Source organism: Oenanthe melanoleuca, chromosome 4 (assembly GCF_029582105.1).
Source record: "Oenanthe melanoleuca isolate GR-GAL-2019-014 chromosome 4, OMel1.0, whole genome shotgun sequence".
NCBI lineage: Eukaryota > Metazoa > Chordata > Aves > Passeriformes > Muscicapidae > Oenanthe > Oenanthe melanoleuca.
In genome coordinates, this window is record NC_079337.1 from 18,714,797 (window position 1) to 18,730,847 (window position 16,051).

Consider the following 16,051-nt stretch of genomic DNA (forward strand, 5'->3'; position numbering starts at 1 on the left):
AAACATGGGCTTGAGGGAACCTGTGGTAGTTTCCTGTTGCTTTTCTGCCCTGTGAGGAGTCCCTCCTCTGCAACAGCTGTGCCATGGCTGCACCCACCCTTGCAGATCCACTTCACATCATCAACTGGTGGGTAGGTGCCAGGAAAATTGCCTGAAAGCTGTAAAGACAGGAGCAGCAGAGGTTTTCAAGCTGCTGGTAGGGGATGTCTCCCTTCTTCAGCAGCTGAGGGTTTTTTCCTCAGACCTCTTGTCACATTAAAGTGTTTATAAAAGTAGTGGGCCAAAATTAATATAGAAAGGAAACATAAAATGCTATCAAATGATTTTTTTAACTGACATGTTCCTTTCCCCGATTGTTGATATGAACCAGCCTCAGCATATATGGTAAAATGAGGGCTGTTGGGGGATTTTTTTGTGTTTTTTTTTTTTTAATTTAGTCAGCTTCCCAGCATGCAAATTAAGGGGATTACCTTTATTATAGCAGATCTCCTGCTGCCTAATTTTTATCCTTCCACTGTCAGTAGTAGAGGGAAAGATCTTAAAGTAGGACTTAAATTTTTCAGTGGTTTTGAAACTATTGAGATGGGGCTGGGTTAAAAATGTGTGATGCCTCACCTAGCAGGCAGAAGGGAGATGAAGGAACACAGGTGTTTTTGACTGCAGCCTTGTCTTCCCCCACACTAGGACAGTGTAAAGGTAGGGATGAAGGGAGAAGGAAGTCATCTGCTGTTGAGGCTGTTGAGGAACAGTGATAATCATCTGTTGAGTGGGGTGTTTGTTGTCCGTGCCCAGGCCTACTAGAGCATTTTTAGCCATAAGCATGCACTTCATTCCTACAATGGCTTCCTTTATTTCTGTATCCCCAAAGAGGAAAATCCTCACTATGCTGTAAAGTCACCTTTGAAGTCACTTTTCACTCCTGACAAACCTGAGTTGTGATCTTAAGCAGAGTGATAGCTGATTTGCAGTGAAAACCAGGTTTTTCAGCTTTCAAACATAAGCATTCATATTAGTGATTTTCATCAATAAATGACATTATAGCATTTTTCTCTGTGAAACTTAAAAGGATGTGGGTTGCATTCTGTCCTCTGTTCACTGTCATAATACTACATTAGGTCATCTGAGTTTTAGAGATTGCTTTGATAACAATATTGCAGGACATACCTGAAGTGGAATTGTAGTATAAATTTTAAAATGTGTAATTTAGAAACATAATTAGAGCTCCTGCCTCGGTGATGATTGAATTCTATAAGGTTAGGAGTTCATTGCAGAGAAGCATTCTGAAAATTAAAGGAAAACTAGAATTAGTGACATAAAATCTGATCTAAGGTATTGAGATGTCTGTGATTCACTTGCCTCTGAAGTAGTCAGGGATCACTCTGTACTGATGAATGCTTGGAAAATTTGGAAGAACAGATTTATAAAAAACCTCAAGTAAAACCATATTTTTAGTGTGTTATACTTTTTTAGATTCCCTTTACTCCCTAAAATCTTGAGTCACAGAATTATGTAGAGGTAAAAAGATTTTGGGGAAAACTACTTGTCAAAAGCTGCGGCGGCTTTACTGGAATAAGTTTTGTCCTTGTGGTTACACTGGATTATTTTGTGTTTTGCTTGGTTCACAGTTGCTCAGTTTCAGCCAAAGGGGACTCTCTCCCTCGTATTCATAATGTCCTCTCTGACAGGCTCTTAGCTAAAGCCACACTTTAATACCTCATTAATGACATTGTCTAGCTGAACGTTAATTTTATGTACAGATGGTCTGTTTTCAGCCCATTGTGCACAGTTTTCTGCTGTCCCTGAAGGTGCTGTACAACCCTGTCAATAGTGTGTGGAAAGACCACGCTGAGCAAACTGTATGTGACAGAAACACACACACATTATCTCCTTAGCCACTTATGAATATGTACCAGAGATGATAATTGTGGCTGATTGCTTGAGGCTTCACAGCCTTTGAATCCAGACATTAGTAATTGAGAGATTTGGTCTCAGCATCTCTTGAAATCTGATCTAAATGTTGCCAGTGTGCAAGGTTATTTGTTAAGATCCAGTGCCAATATCCTCTAAAATAATAGCAAGCATATATCACTTTGCTGCCTTCCCAGTGGCTGAAAATAGTGCCTTCACACAGGCATGCGATCAAGGGCCATCTCAAAAGCACACATCACATCACAGAGCTCCTGAGGAGCATCCCCAGAGGCTCCCTGTGTTTGTTGGAAATGCACATTGAGCTCTAATCTGTGCTTGTCTCTGTGTGTGTGTGTAGTAATAATTCTATTCTCTAAAATTATTGCCCTATGTTTTGAAAGTGGCAACAAAGAATTATCTGATCTGAGTTGTTTCTTTTTTCTTTTCTCTCTCTCCCTTTTTTTTTTTTTTTTTTTAAGAGCTGTTGGTAAAATTGCTAGGGTTATTGTGCAGTTATTTATGATTATGTTGTTGAATGGTCCTATATTTGGTAACCCCAAAATTAAATTTTTAGCCATTCTAACTCTTCCAATAAATCAATGCATTTAAGCAACATTAATACAGTATATTTTGGCCAATGGATTCATGAGAGGTGGACAGCAAGCCTCAGTTCCAATGTGGTCATTGTTATAGATATCAAAAGGTGCACTTTCAAATATCAAGACGTAGCATAAGACTAGTAATTATTAATCTAAGGCTCTCAGTAACTTCAGCAAATGCTAATAGATGCCTCAATTTTCATTTTAACTGCAGTCATTGCTCCTATTTTGTAATGGCAGCAGAAGAGAAAAAATATATTTTGTGATACATTTTCCAGAATTTTTAGAAGTACTATAAAGGCTACTCATCCCCTCTCTCTCTGACTCTGTAGCACAAGTCACTGCAATATATTGGCACTATATTCATGCACCCTAATGTTTGCAACATTTTCTTTTATCTCCTGTGAACTTTGATTTTCAATTGAAAATGTATTTTGCTAATTCCCCCAGAAAGACAGAATGTGACCAGTGCAAAATTGTTAATATCTGAAATAAGTAATTAAGCTTGTGGGCCTAGACCTAAAAGCCAGGAACTGATTCCTATAGGTCTTGAAGATTCATTGTGTAAATATTACATAATAATGAAAATCTGATTAATGTGTGTGATTAAAGCATCACAGACACCAGGAGAAGCTAGACCACAGCCATTTGCTAGATGGTGGTACAAGTTTCCCTTCCCAACTCCTGCATTATTGCCAGCATTTCAGCAAGATGGGTGGAAAGAAATGACTTATTGTTGTGAAGGGAATTGTAAATATAATATATCTAATATGTTATGCTAACATCACTTTAATCAGGTAATTATTAAAGGACTGTTTGGCCTTTAAGGACATTGATTTAATGGGAATTAATTTAATGATTGAACACTGTTTGTGTAACATTATCATTGCTAGTGATGCAGAAAATTGGAATCTCAGCTCAGTTGAAAAGAGTTTAAACTTTTTATTATAACATTAGATACAATTCTACTGGAATGTAGTTATCAGGCCCTTTTTTATACTTTCAGTATATATTTAAATATGTGGGGTTTATCTAAAAATTTCTGAATAGAAAAAGTAACTTAAAATGTTTGTCATTGTACTGCTCTCCTTTTTGATAGAGGCTTGAATTCCTGTTTAAAATAGCCTTTTAGAAAGTCCATTCGATTTTGGGTTTGACTTGCTATTGCTTCTCCCATAAAACACATTTTCTCTGTTTTCATTCTCTGCTTTCTTCTCACCAAACCTGATGATTTTTTTTTTTTTTTTTTTTTTTTTTTTTTAGGAGGAGTAGAGTTTGGTTTATGGAAAAGTTTTGCAGCTTCAAAGGAGCAACAGCTTTTAAAGTAGCAGCAGAGCACAGTTCTACCTAGATTATTCTGAGGATGATTCCTGCACTGTCTAGTCACAGCTGAGTGGAAATGGTGAACAGGATGAAAGGAGTGTGATCAATACCTGGGGGTTGAGACAGAGTTAAAGCTGACCTTTATAGTTACAACTCCCACTTACCTAAAGGTGTGCTGCCTCTGGATGCCCTCCTTGGTTTGCCCTTAGGAGTGCTATTGTCACAAATTATTTTTCATCTTGGTAGTGCCTCCAACTACTGTTGTATTTAAATTAGACCCAGAGAGAAAAGAGGAGCACGTAGTGAAGTGGTGCATCTGACAGACTGCTGCAAATAGATTAACTTTCAAACAAAATTTTACTCAGGGATATCTGACAGTTCCTGCTGTATCTTGGCAGAATTTTCCAAGGGAGACTGGTGGCCAAATGATTAGCCCTCTGTCACTAGAATGAAGCTGTTACAGTAGACACAGCAAGTTAGGCAGGCTGGTATTTGAAGAGTGATAGAAAAATAATTGGTAATAGACATAGCAGAGACTTAAACTTACAAACACAGTAGGTCACTAATCCAGTGTTGAGCAATGCTGTAGTAGGCTGAGATGCTTTGCACTGGGTAGCACTGACCTTTTCCTTGATGCTGGAGGATTTTCTACCTTTGGAAAGGGTATTTTCAAGGAACATGACTGAAGAACCTGTATTTTAAGCAAAACGGCTTGTGAGCAGGCATTTTGCCAATCTTTTGGGTATTTCTACTTGTCCATCAGGTCATATGTCGAGGCCCTCTGACCATATTTATGAGATGGGTTCTCTGGGCTGTAGCTTGATGAGGGTTTTTGTGGCACTGCCACTGGTCCTTGATTAGTTCTAGCATTGGAAATCTCAGCATGGATAATCTTTTTCTATTAATGAGAAAACAGAGCTGAGCAATGAGCCTTAGTATGTGAGTCAAGTGCCAAAGGCACATCCAAACTGATACACAGCAGTGGCAAATGGAATATTTTCAGAGGGAGTTTTCAAGATATGAAATGTAGCTTGGAGGTGATTGCTGGCCAGCAGTAACAGAGGGTGACAAGGTAGCATGGAAATTTCTCTTTCAGATTAGACCTGGCTGGTGCCTGGTCTCCTTGGTAGGAGGCTGAGGGAAGCCTTCATCTGCCTCCACAAGGTTAGCTGGCTTCCAGAGCTGCTGATAAGCATCTTTAGCATGTATAAGATGCAGCTTCTCAAACTCCTTCACAGACTTCAGATAACTAGGAGTGATTTGAAATAAGCCTGAAGGAGAGGAATGATAGTTTCAGATTTTCTCCCTGTCACCTAAAGGGGAGAAATAAATGGGGGGAGCTTTCTTTAGTGCATCATTGCTTCCCTTCTGGGACTGCAATGAGGGCAGTGCTTCCCACCCAGCTGAACAAAAACAATCTTCCAGGGAGAAAATGTAATGAGATTAGTCAGGGGATCATTACACTAACAACAACAAATGGCAAGAGTAAGTGATTGTTTAGTTCAGAAATAAGACATTAAGGGGGGAAAAAATTAATCAGAGCACCAAAAGACAAAGTGAACACATTCTTTAATTGCCTATAGACCAGCAGGAGAAAACTGAATAGTAAACATGAACAGTTAGACTCAGAAATACAGAATTGATTTTCATGGTGTTTCTGAAATCTGGTAGGAACACTTGGAAAGACTGAAAGTCAGAGGGACAAGGTGGGCAAAAGGGGAAGAAGGTGTCATTATGTAAAATGGCATTAGGTACTTCAGAGTTTGAGAACTTAGAACTGATCTTGGGGTTTTTCTGTGTGCTAGTGGTTGGAGCACAAAATAAGATGGGAGACTGTGTCTGCTGGAGTGGAGGATGGTTGGCTCCTGTAGAGCATCCTGTAATGCATAAGGAAAAATGTGAGGTGTAAGAGGGGCAGGCAGGCTGAGTGGTGTGTGTTTCAATCCTCCAGTGCTGAAGTGTCTGGAATGCACATGTCGAGCATATTGAAAGGAAAAGGAACACTGATTGCACCAAAGTGTCAAATGCTGCAAACTTCAGAGAAAAAATGACATGGGGAGAAAGTGTGCACAGAGGTGAGGCAGAGCTGAGAACAACAGGAAGGAGGGTGCTGAAAACTTTATTAGGAGATATAAAAACCTTGATGGTATTGGTGCATTAGGTGAAGGTGGTACTATTTAAAATCATTATGCCAGAAAGGCAATAAATATTTCTCTTCTATGCTTGTGAAAAAAGCAAATGGAATACTTTCTGTGTAGTGGAGGTTAAATGGTTGCTAGTACCATAACACAGTTTCAAATCAGCAAATTCAAAGAAATTTCACCCAAGCATTTATGAGAGTTTGCTGTGTAGCTTCCAAGATTTCTGTTTGCTGACTTGAATCTTAGAATATTGGGCAGGTTTTAGAAAGGTGGAAAAAAAAATATTGTAAACCTAAAGACCAAACTGGACCTGCAATTCAAGTTTTTCTTCCATCTTAGTATCTGGAAGTAACAACAGATATACAAGGCAACAAATATAAATAGACACTTAACAATTTCAAAAGATATAACCATTTAAAAAAGTCTACACATTACTTTTACATTTTTATTTTAAGAAAAAGAATAGAAAACTTTATCTTTGGGATTTGATGGAAACTTTTATAATCACCTTGGTAAATGAAAAAAAAAAATTGTGTCCCCTCCAAACCTACTACTTCCAATGTACTCAAAGTACAGTTCCTAATATATTTGGAGTGTTTTCCCAGTGTTATAATAATACATAGATGCAGTGCTGTTTCTTTAGGAAGTAAAGACCTGAAGAACTGTTTCATGTGTGAAGCAAATTTCTGAATGTCTCTTTTCACATATAATTATTTTTTTTTAATCACTACATTTTAATACAAAGCAAATGCTGCAGGAGGAACAGGTGGTGTGGTGAGTAAAAACTAAGCTGACTCTCAAACTTCTCCACATCTTGTAAGATCTGGCTGCCAGCCCTGCCTCATGATCAGTTCCTTCCCCCCTCCCAAACCCCTGCAATCTGCCAGTGTGTGCAAGGAAGGGAATTCAGCCACTGATTTACAAGCTTATTTGGAAGGCATTAGCAATTCAAGCAGTTTTATTCTCCTGTAGAATAATTTGTTGTGCCTGCTGTGGTCAATGGGAGTTAACTTCAGCACAAAATGGAATATTACAAGCTCAGGTTGTGGCATGCCAGCCTAAATGTTATGGAAAAATACATGCAAAAGTCCAAGGAAGAATGGAGAAGGATACATAAAAAAAATTAAAACCAGAGAAGAAAAATTCATGGTGAGAGATTTCCCGACAACTTCCAAGCTGCATTTACTTCACAGCTGGTAGAAATAGGTATAGGCTTCATTGACTGTAAAATATTTTTTTGTCCTATACTGAAATGAACACTTCTATTTGAAAGTGGAAGAGATTTTATATTATCAAGAAAGTTTTTAACAGAACAATAGCAATAGCTAATGCTCTGAAAGGTTCTGCCTTTGAAGAGCTCTGCTTTGCAGAGTTTTGCACAGATCACAGAGCTCAGTCAAACTTTAAGTTTTGTTTCTTATGGCAAAAAAATAAAAGTGGAAATATAAAATGCCTTTTCCTCTTTGTTAATACAAACTAATTCCCTTGCACCCCCTCTCTATTAATGTCGTTTTCACAAAGAAAACAGAAGATATACATTGATCTACACTGTTTGCAACAGGCATCTGCACTTTATTTATGGAAATTGCAGATTCACAGCATAATTGATGTGACTGTTCTAACAGGCTAAAGGCTAAATTGCAGCCCAAGTCCTTTGTGCTTTTTTACCAAAGGCCAATAATTCACTGAATGTGGACAGCATTTTTGTAAGAAAAAGGAGAATCAAAATCTGTCCCCAGATAACCCACCCTATTATTTCTTCACCTTTCTTTTCCAAGCACAGTTGAGATACTTTGCTTTTAATTTTGATGGCATTACAGTTCCTCAACAAAACAGTCACAATTAACATATTTTTCACGGTTCTTTAAATTATCTGGAAAACTCCTTACACAGAAACTCAGCTCACTGCAGTTTTTCTTCAGGCAAACAATTGACAAATCCCTGAGAACAAGATGTTTGGAAGAAGAGCCTATGCATTTTGAATTCTTCCAATTTAGTCCAGAATTTTAAAATACCAACATCTTACCAGGCTGTGATCCTGAATTTCCCTATTTTGCCTGTTTGTCCTGTGTTTTCATTCCTCCTTCTTGCCTGTACTCCTCTCTTGTGGTTTTTGATGTGAAGAAACCTCTAAACTGAATACAAATGAGGGAAAATAAATTTTTTAAAGTAAAAATGTGTATGGTAATTGTATAGTTTCACATTTTATCTACTGAGTTGGGTTTTATCCTGCTATTTAATTCTGTTATAATTATACATTATATTGTTTGTGTTATCAAGACAATGCATTATTTTTCCTGCCTTCTATTTAGCTTGAAGCACTTGGAAAGAAACAGGAATAAACAGAAATTTATAAGATAAGTTGCAGTCTAAGCCTGTCATGTGAAGTAGGCCAGCATTAAAATTGTCTAGGATTGATGAAGAAGAGCTGCATTAGATGAGAGTGGGAGGACTAAAAGTAATTTCTTCCACTGTGACTTCTACAGTAATTCAACTTTTTCAGAAAACTCCCAATAAGATTGATTTTTCTAGTTCAGTTTACTCTGGAAAACATCTTTCCCTTCCTGCACATGCAATCTTAAAATTTTAAAGGCAGATTAGATTTTTCTAAGTGATTTTAGCAACCATCACATGTCAGATGAATTGTACTGGGAGCTGTAGCCACCACATAGGTGATATACAGGTAGTGGAATTCTGGGCATTGCACTCTACTGTAGATGTACTGGAAAGGCCACAATAAATGATAATAAAGCTTCTGTATTCCTTTGAGATCTGTCTCTTAAGGTGACAAAGCAACTACAGGGCTGCTGTCTTCTATGATTTCCCTTTGTTTCATGAGTAGGGCTCAGTATTTTTAAGTGCTGCTCATCATGCCCCAGCAGCAGTGTTTTCACTGTAACCACTACCAGTGTGCTGACCTCCCCTGATGGATCTTGGTACAGGAACAGGGTCATAGAACAGATTTTTCTCTGGTCATCAACAGGTGTCTGCATTGTTTTCTGACATGGCACAAGAGACAGCAGCAGGCCAAGATCTGTTCCATGTTCTTGGCTCCCTCCTGCTTTGCTCTGTGTGTGCTGTGTGTAACCTCTTGTGACTAGAACAAGGTGTGATCCATAACGATATCAACACTCCTGAAACTCATCCTAGGTCTTGGAAAGCAGAGCTCAGGGAGGTTTGCATGTCTGCCCCTCCTGCACATTAGTTTAAAGTGGAGAATAGTATATTTTAGGTCTGCAGCTCTCTGTTGTGGTTATGTTAATGGAAAAGGAGGGATTGTTGCTCTCCTGAGTGACTTGGCACTCTTCTGCACTGAGAAAACGTGGATTGGGACCGAAAGAAAACTTCAGAAAGTCTTATCCCCAGAAACAAAATTGGGGAGAATGAAGAGGTTTCCTAAGATGAACTGTCATGGTGCAGGAAGTGTTTTAGCAAAGGGCACAATGGAACAAGACTGTATCACATTAAGTCTCCTAATAGATGCCAAAGAAATAAAACCATGGCAGTAAAAGATCTCCTTTGATTTTTGTTTCTTTTCTTCTTTTGCTAGGAAAGGTGGAGTACCCTGCCTGTACTGCTCACAAACAATCATGCACCTATTCAATTGTGGTGTCAGCCCTGCTTTAGAAATGATGGTTTAAGAATCCTCAGTGCAAGAATTGTTGGAGGAGCGAGGAATTATTTTGATATATGTTTATTGTACATGTACTTCAATACAAGCTTTGTCCTCAAGCTTCATTTATTGACTGCTGGTATACAAGGAACAAATGTGAATTAGGAGCAAGGCTCCACAAACACCTGGATGAAATAAAAGCACTTGGGGAATCAGCATCCATGGGGTTTAAAGTCTATTTTTAACATGGGAGGGGAAAGGAAAAAGTAATAGTGAATAGTGGGGACAACCTTACTGAAGTATGGGAAAGCTGCATGGAGAGATGGGAATGCTGTGGCTGAGGGATTGACAGTGGCTTTCATGTTCACTTGGTGCACAGTATCCTCACTTGGACCAGAAGGCAGATGTGTGAGTTTCATTGGTCCTCTCTGTTCTGACATTTAATTAAAAAATGTGAGAATTTAAGAGTTTCACTCATTAAGCTGAAAAAAGTAAATGCAAGGATATCCAAAATATCATTGGCTTCTTCTCAATCACACCATCCATTTCAATTAAGTGTGAAGATTATCTGCAGGGATTGGCACCTGAAAATTAAAAGGACAAACAGCTTTTTCTGAAAAATTAATGTAATTGCTCTTTTCATTTAATTAAAAAATCATTTTAAATTAAGTATTTCAAAGACGTTGCAAAAACTGTTGTAAAGTAGAAATACTCTATTAAAAGTAATTTAAAATTTATGCAGCAGAGAAACCCAGATCTTCAGATGTTGAAGTTAGTGTTCATCTTTGATACTCTTTAGACTGAAATAATAGATCCCAATGTGATCAGTAGATTCCTTTTTCAGATGACTACATGGCATCTTGGAAATAAAAGAAAACTTGTTTCCAGCTGTGTAGGTCTAACAGATTTTGTCTGTCATTTCTGGAATTCTCAAAAGGCAAAGGATTTCAGTGTTTATACACCCAAAGTATAAATGAATGGAGTCAATTATTATTTCACATATGGGTCAATTCCATATCACTGATGCAGGAAAAGGTTTCAAATTTGTATGGCAATGTGGAGTTCTCAGCATTTTGTATAGGTAAGAAAAATTCTGAATAAAGCAGTAAGAGAATCTTTAATAGGCAACACTGATTAAATATCCAGTTTCTGTACATAAGTGAAAATTATGTGTTCTTGGAATAGGAATAATTGTAATTTGTATTCCCTTAAACTTACTTGCTGTGGAAACATTAAGGAATTTTTACATAAGTACAAAACAAACTACCTACAGAGGAGTGAGTTGGTAACAAATTGCTTTTGCAAATCCCAGGCATTGTACCATCAAAAGACTCTGCACAGGAGAAAGCTACCTCAAAAATAATATCAGCTTCTGAAATTGCTCAGAGTAGAGGGTGAGGAAAAGGGTGAACAGCTTGAGCAGTTGACTGTGGGTGTTTGCTGAGTTCACCTATCCCCCCTTAGTTACTTGTAGCTGTGACAAAACATACTGCAGACAAAAGGGGGATTTAAAAAAAATTTACATTTTCCTTCATCTAAAAATCTGAGATTCGTTTATTTTTTAAAGAGAAAGAGCTCTTGCAAATACTCCAAGCTAGTGTGTTTTGGGGCAGCTATTTGAATAAAAACTGCTGCTTTTCATGGCTTGCATTAGTAGGCTCTTGTCACACAATCGATAGTTTGCAGCTCATCCTGGGAGGTTTAATTGCTGCTCATGTTCTGTTTACATGGCAGCTGGATTTTGAAGGAAAGCAACTATAGGAATACAAAGAAATGTTTTCTTTCTTCTTCAATACATGTGATTTTTTTCCCTGCATGTCTAAGATCACTTGCAGCAAGTTGTATGCATACATATGGTTCTCACGAGCATCTGCCTGCCTACAGAACTGTGAAAAGTAATTGTGTTTTGATGGGATTTTTTTGACTTTATGTTCCCCAGAATGAAAGAAAAACTTAATTAAGGTTTTTAGATAAGATCTCTGAGGAAAGAACATTGTTAGAATTTACTTTGACTGCTTTTGTTCTGAGATCTAGAAGTCTATTTCCATTACTGGACAGGACTGGCAGATGAGCTACAATTAAATGCACAATAGCAAAAGAGATTAAACACAGGAATGACAACTGACAGTGTGAGCTTCCTTCAGTGCTTTTTGTTGCATAGAAAGTGCAGCTCCAAATCCTGCTCGGTTCACTGAAGCACCAGCTTTTAATGAACTGCTTTATGCTTTTAACCTTGGGGTCTAGTTATCCTGAGCCATGCACGAGCATTCCTCTGCCAAATGAAAACTCTTGCTTTTCTTGCTTTTCTTTCTTCCCCACAGGAGGAGAGGTGCCATACACAACCCTGGCAACCCGGCTGATGATGGGAGCCTGGTGGCTTTTTGCTTTGATTGTCATCTCCTCCTACACGGCCAACCTAGCAGCTTTCCTCACCATCACACGCATTGAGAACTCCATCCAGTAAGTTGATAATGAATGATTCAAGGGAAAGGAGGGCGAGCATAAATATACATCTAGAGGGGTATAAATGTGCTACTTAAATGTGAGAACAGGAATAAATTTTTATCCTCCTGAGAAGTAGTTGGAAAGTTAGAAAAATAACAATATACCATGGACTGTCGGTCTCCCTGGAGACACTCTGTTTTCAGGATTGGAATTGTTGCCTTCTGGTAGATGCTTTTCCCTGTGGCAGACATACATATGTATGTTTGCACACATACATATTTTGAAAGAAGCAATTGAGTTTGAGATGACCACACATTATCAGTGTTTGAAATAGGAAAGCATAAATTGTTGCTGTGTTCTCCAGCTCTGCTTTCCATTCAGATGTATTCCACAATACTTGTGTTCTGACACTTCATTCAGGAAGAGCCCAATGCTTCTTCAAAAAAAGTATGGGTACCCCAAAACTGACTTCACCTGTTCTTGCCAAGGCAGAGATGTGTTAACAGCAACAAACAGTAATAAACTCACTCACAGTCATCTTTGCTCCTCCTGCTCCCAGGAGATCTCTTACCACATAAGCAGATCATGTCATTCTCTTTTTCCCATCTATTTGTTTGCTTTATGCTTCCCAGAAATGAATGTCCTGGTCTTCTCCTGTTCCTTTGATGGTGAACTCTTTCTGTCACACCTTCCAGTCTTTTTCTGAAGATCACATCGTCTTTCCATACCACAGGAATCTTTCTAGGTCTCCTACCCTCTCTCTCTCTCTGCCCTTTTGTACTCCAGTGCCCTCTCCTTCAGTGAGCTGCATGCTGAGTTATCCTCGCTCCCATTGCTCCAGTGACATCCTTCACCTTCAAATGCTCACTCCTGGGTCAAAGCAGGGACTAGAAAATACAGTGAAGCATTAGCTAGCCAAGCACCACAGCTGGCCATTTTTTCATAGCAGGTTAATCTTGAGTCTACAAATCTGTGAAAGTGTGTGAGAGTGACAAAATTGCCCTTTCCTATGTATCCTTCTTTGCAAAAAACACAGAGGGACTTAAAAGAGGGAGAAACATTTCACCATATTTCTTCCTTCAGAAAGGTAAGAACTTGACCTTCAAGTTAGGCTCAATGCTGACCTTAGGGAAAATTCTGTTTTCCCAGTCCAGTCGTTGATTCAAGTCCCTGATTTGTGTGTCATCACCTAAAGTCTTTCTGCCTCTAGTTCAGCTGCTTTCAAAATCTCTCTGAATTTCCCCTTGAGACAGTGAGCCACTGTCACAGACTGAGCAGGGGGAGCCTTGGCCTCCTGTGAATTCACAGGTCAGGATCAAGCATCACTGTGTGCCAGCACAAAGGGGCTTCTCCTCTAGGTGAGGATTTTCTATCTGCTAAAACCAATCCAGGCTTTCACATTGAATGGCAAACATCTGCAATAGCAGACAGGTTTCATTTGCAATTGAAGCCCAAGCTGGACCCAGGAGCAGAAGCAGTGCTTAACTTTGAGTGCATGGTTATGTCCTGACCCTTGGGTGATGAAGCTGGAGGGAGAAGTTGGTGTTCCATAGACCAAATTGCCCAGGCTTTACCAGTCCTTACATTCCAAACTGGAAATTTTCCATCCTTCCTTTCTGAGGTAACAACCTCACCACTTTCATCTATAAGAGGGCTCCATATTCTAAGACAGAGATATATAAAATAGACTAAAGTCATGAGAAAATGAGAAAATTGCTCCCCTGATGCAGTTGTATTGCCAGTTAAATCAAGTTACCATTTTCTTTTGAGATGATGCAATGTGTCTGGGCTATTTTGACACAACCCAACCATTTGACTCTGTAGTCTCAATTATAATCCCTTCAAAAATCCCTTCAAAAAATTGTATGGGAGCAAAATGATATTGTGTATCAATGTTTGTCAACATTGATCTTGATGTTTTAATGAAAGTTGATTTATTTATTTATTTAAGTTTCAAAAGATTTAAATTTGAACAAGGACTTTGAAGAAACAACATGGGAATTTAGACATGCAAAATAAATTGTAATGATATATTCACTCATTCAGTTTGTCCTTACAAGAATGAAATATGCTTCTGCATCCTGCTTTGAAATCATGTCCCTTCTAGTTTTGAAATAGTCCAGAAAAATGTTCAAATTACTGTGACAAATGTCTGTGTTTTCTTATGATGTGTAAAAAAGAATAAAATATGCCCAAAGTATAATTTAATACATCTTCAGGTTTTTCTTTCAGTTTATTATGATGTCACTAGAAAAGCCTCAGTGGAATTTTGAGGCTATTATGTACAGTTGGGACTACATTGGTCTTTGTGCTGTATTATTTATGGGCAAAGTCACTGAAAATGTTTTATTCAGTAGAGAATGTTGCAGATGGAAAGCTCCTGGAATGAAAGAACAGACATTTTTCAACAGCACTTTCAGCTCAAAAATAGAGTAATTAGATGTGTTTAGTATCCATTAGGGAATGAAGTTATCCTAACTATGGTGTGAGTATAAAACTTTAGTTTACAAAACTGCCAAAATTGAAACTTAAACCAGCACATAAGAGAGAATGTTTGTTTATCATGCTGAATTACTGCAAAGTGGAAAACATGAATAAGCAATAAAGAAAAAAGCTGATGCTCCTTTTTTTCTTTTTTTTTTTTTTTAACAGTTCAAATTGTACCTTGGGGAGCCTTCAAGGCCAGAATGGAAATGAGTATAAGCATTTAAAAAAATAATCCAGATTCTGCTAGTAGTGCTTGTCAGCTTTAGACAAGCCAGGAAAAAGGAAAGAAATTGAAGTCAGTGGGTTTTCACAGATATAAAAAGCAGTTAATAGTCTTTCATTTCTGATTTCCAGCTAGCATCAGATACTACAGAGTGTTGTTGCAGGTATGGTCCTTGCAATATCTTTCACAAAGATAGGAGGATTCAAGCAGCCCACAGCACATTTCATTTCCATTACACATTTGGTAGTTACTGCATTTCATCTTTTGGGTATGGAGCTGGTTTGTGTTCAGAGCCCTTGCAGCTTCCCCCTGCTCAGCTGGGGTGAAGGCTGGGCCATTGCTCCCAGCCAGTGCCTCGTGGTGTACAGAGCTCTATTTTGAAAACCAAAGCATGAAAAATATTATTAGTCCATCCACTAAGGAGGACCCTTAGAGAAATAAGTGTTCCCTTTCCCTACAGAGTTTCAAAGTAGATATTTTCTGTATAACCTCACTTAATGGCACTTGTGCTCTGCCTCAGGGTTCAATTAGAATCAAATTTTTGCCGTTTTTAAATTAATTTAGAGAAACTAGAAGAAAAATAATGGGTGTTAAATCTGCTTTTCCATAGAAATGGCTACTCTTAATACCTTTGGGAGCTCAGCTTTTCACCTTCTGCCAACACACACCATCAAGAACAGAGGCACTCAAGTTCTGAAGTAGTTCCTGGATGATTCTTTTGTTCACACTTGACCCACATTGCAGATGACATTTAAATCAAGACAGTCAGCATTTCAAATGCCAAAACACTGTGGCAGCAAAGCATAATTTCTAGGGGTTTTAATTCTTTAGATCACTTTCTCAAATGCAACATAAATTAATAATAATTAGGAGTGGCTTTTCTTAGTAAATGCCAAATAAATTCGGAGGTCCTGAGCTATTTCTAGGAGGTGCTCATGTTCTGAATCTCATCACTGACCCAGTGTTGACATTATTATGTTTTATGATTCCTTTAGGACCAAATTAAGAGTCCATTGGCAGAGATTGATTTTATTCAAATTACTGCAGTTTTTCTGGATTAGGAGAGGGTGTCACCACCTTCTCATGGGCACAGACATTTTGCAGGAAGGTTGTGGGGGTGGGGTGTACACAGAAGAAGTCAAAGGATTTGCCATTTGAAAGCCTGGTGTTAGGTGGTTTCAAGTTTAATCAACTTCTAAAATGTGGAAGTGTAAGGGTTTAGATTGTACATGTTGTGGGGGAAAATATGCATCTTTTGTCTTCTGTAAAATCAGAACTTCACGTTATGTTCTCCATCTTATAACCAGTGTGT

At 38.3% G+C, this 16,051-nt stretch overlaps 1 protein-coding gene across 1 annotated transcript in view; it reads left to right on the forward strand.

Moving 5' to 3' along the window:
* Window positions 1–16,051, forward strand: part of GRID2 (glutamate ionotropic receptor delta type subunit 2) — a 662,777-nt gene that overhangs the window by 553,148 nt on the left and 93,578 nt on the right. The window contains exon 12 of the mRNA XM_056490497.1: window positions 11,906–12,044. Within this exon, the coding sequence (XP_056346472.1) occupies window positions 11,906–12,044 (139 nt within the window). The remainder of the gene's footprint in view (window positions 1–11,905; window positions 12,045–16,051) is intronic.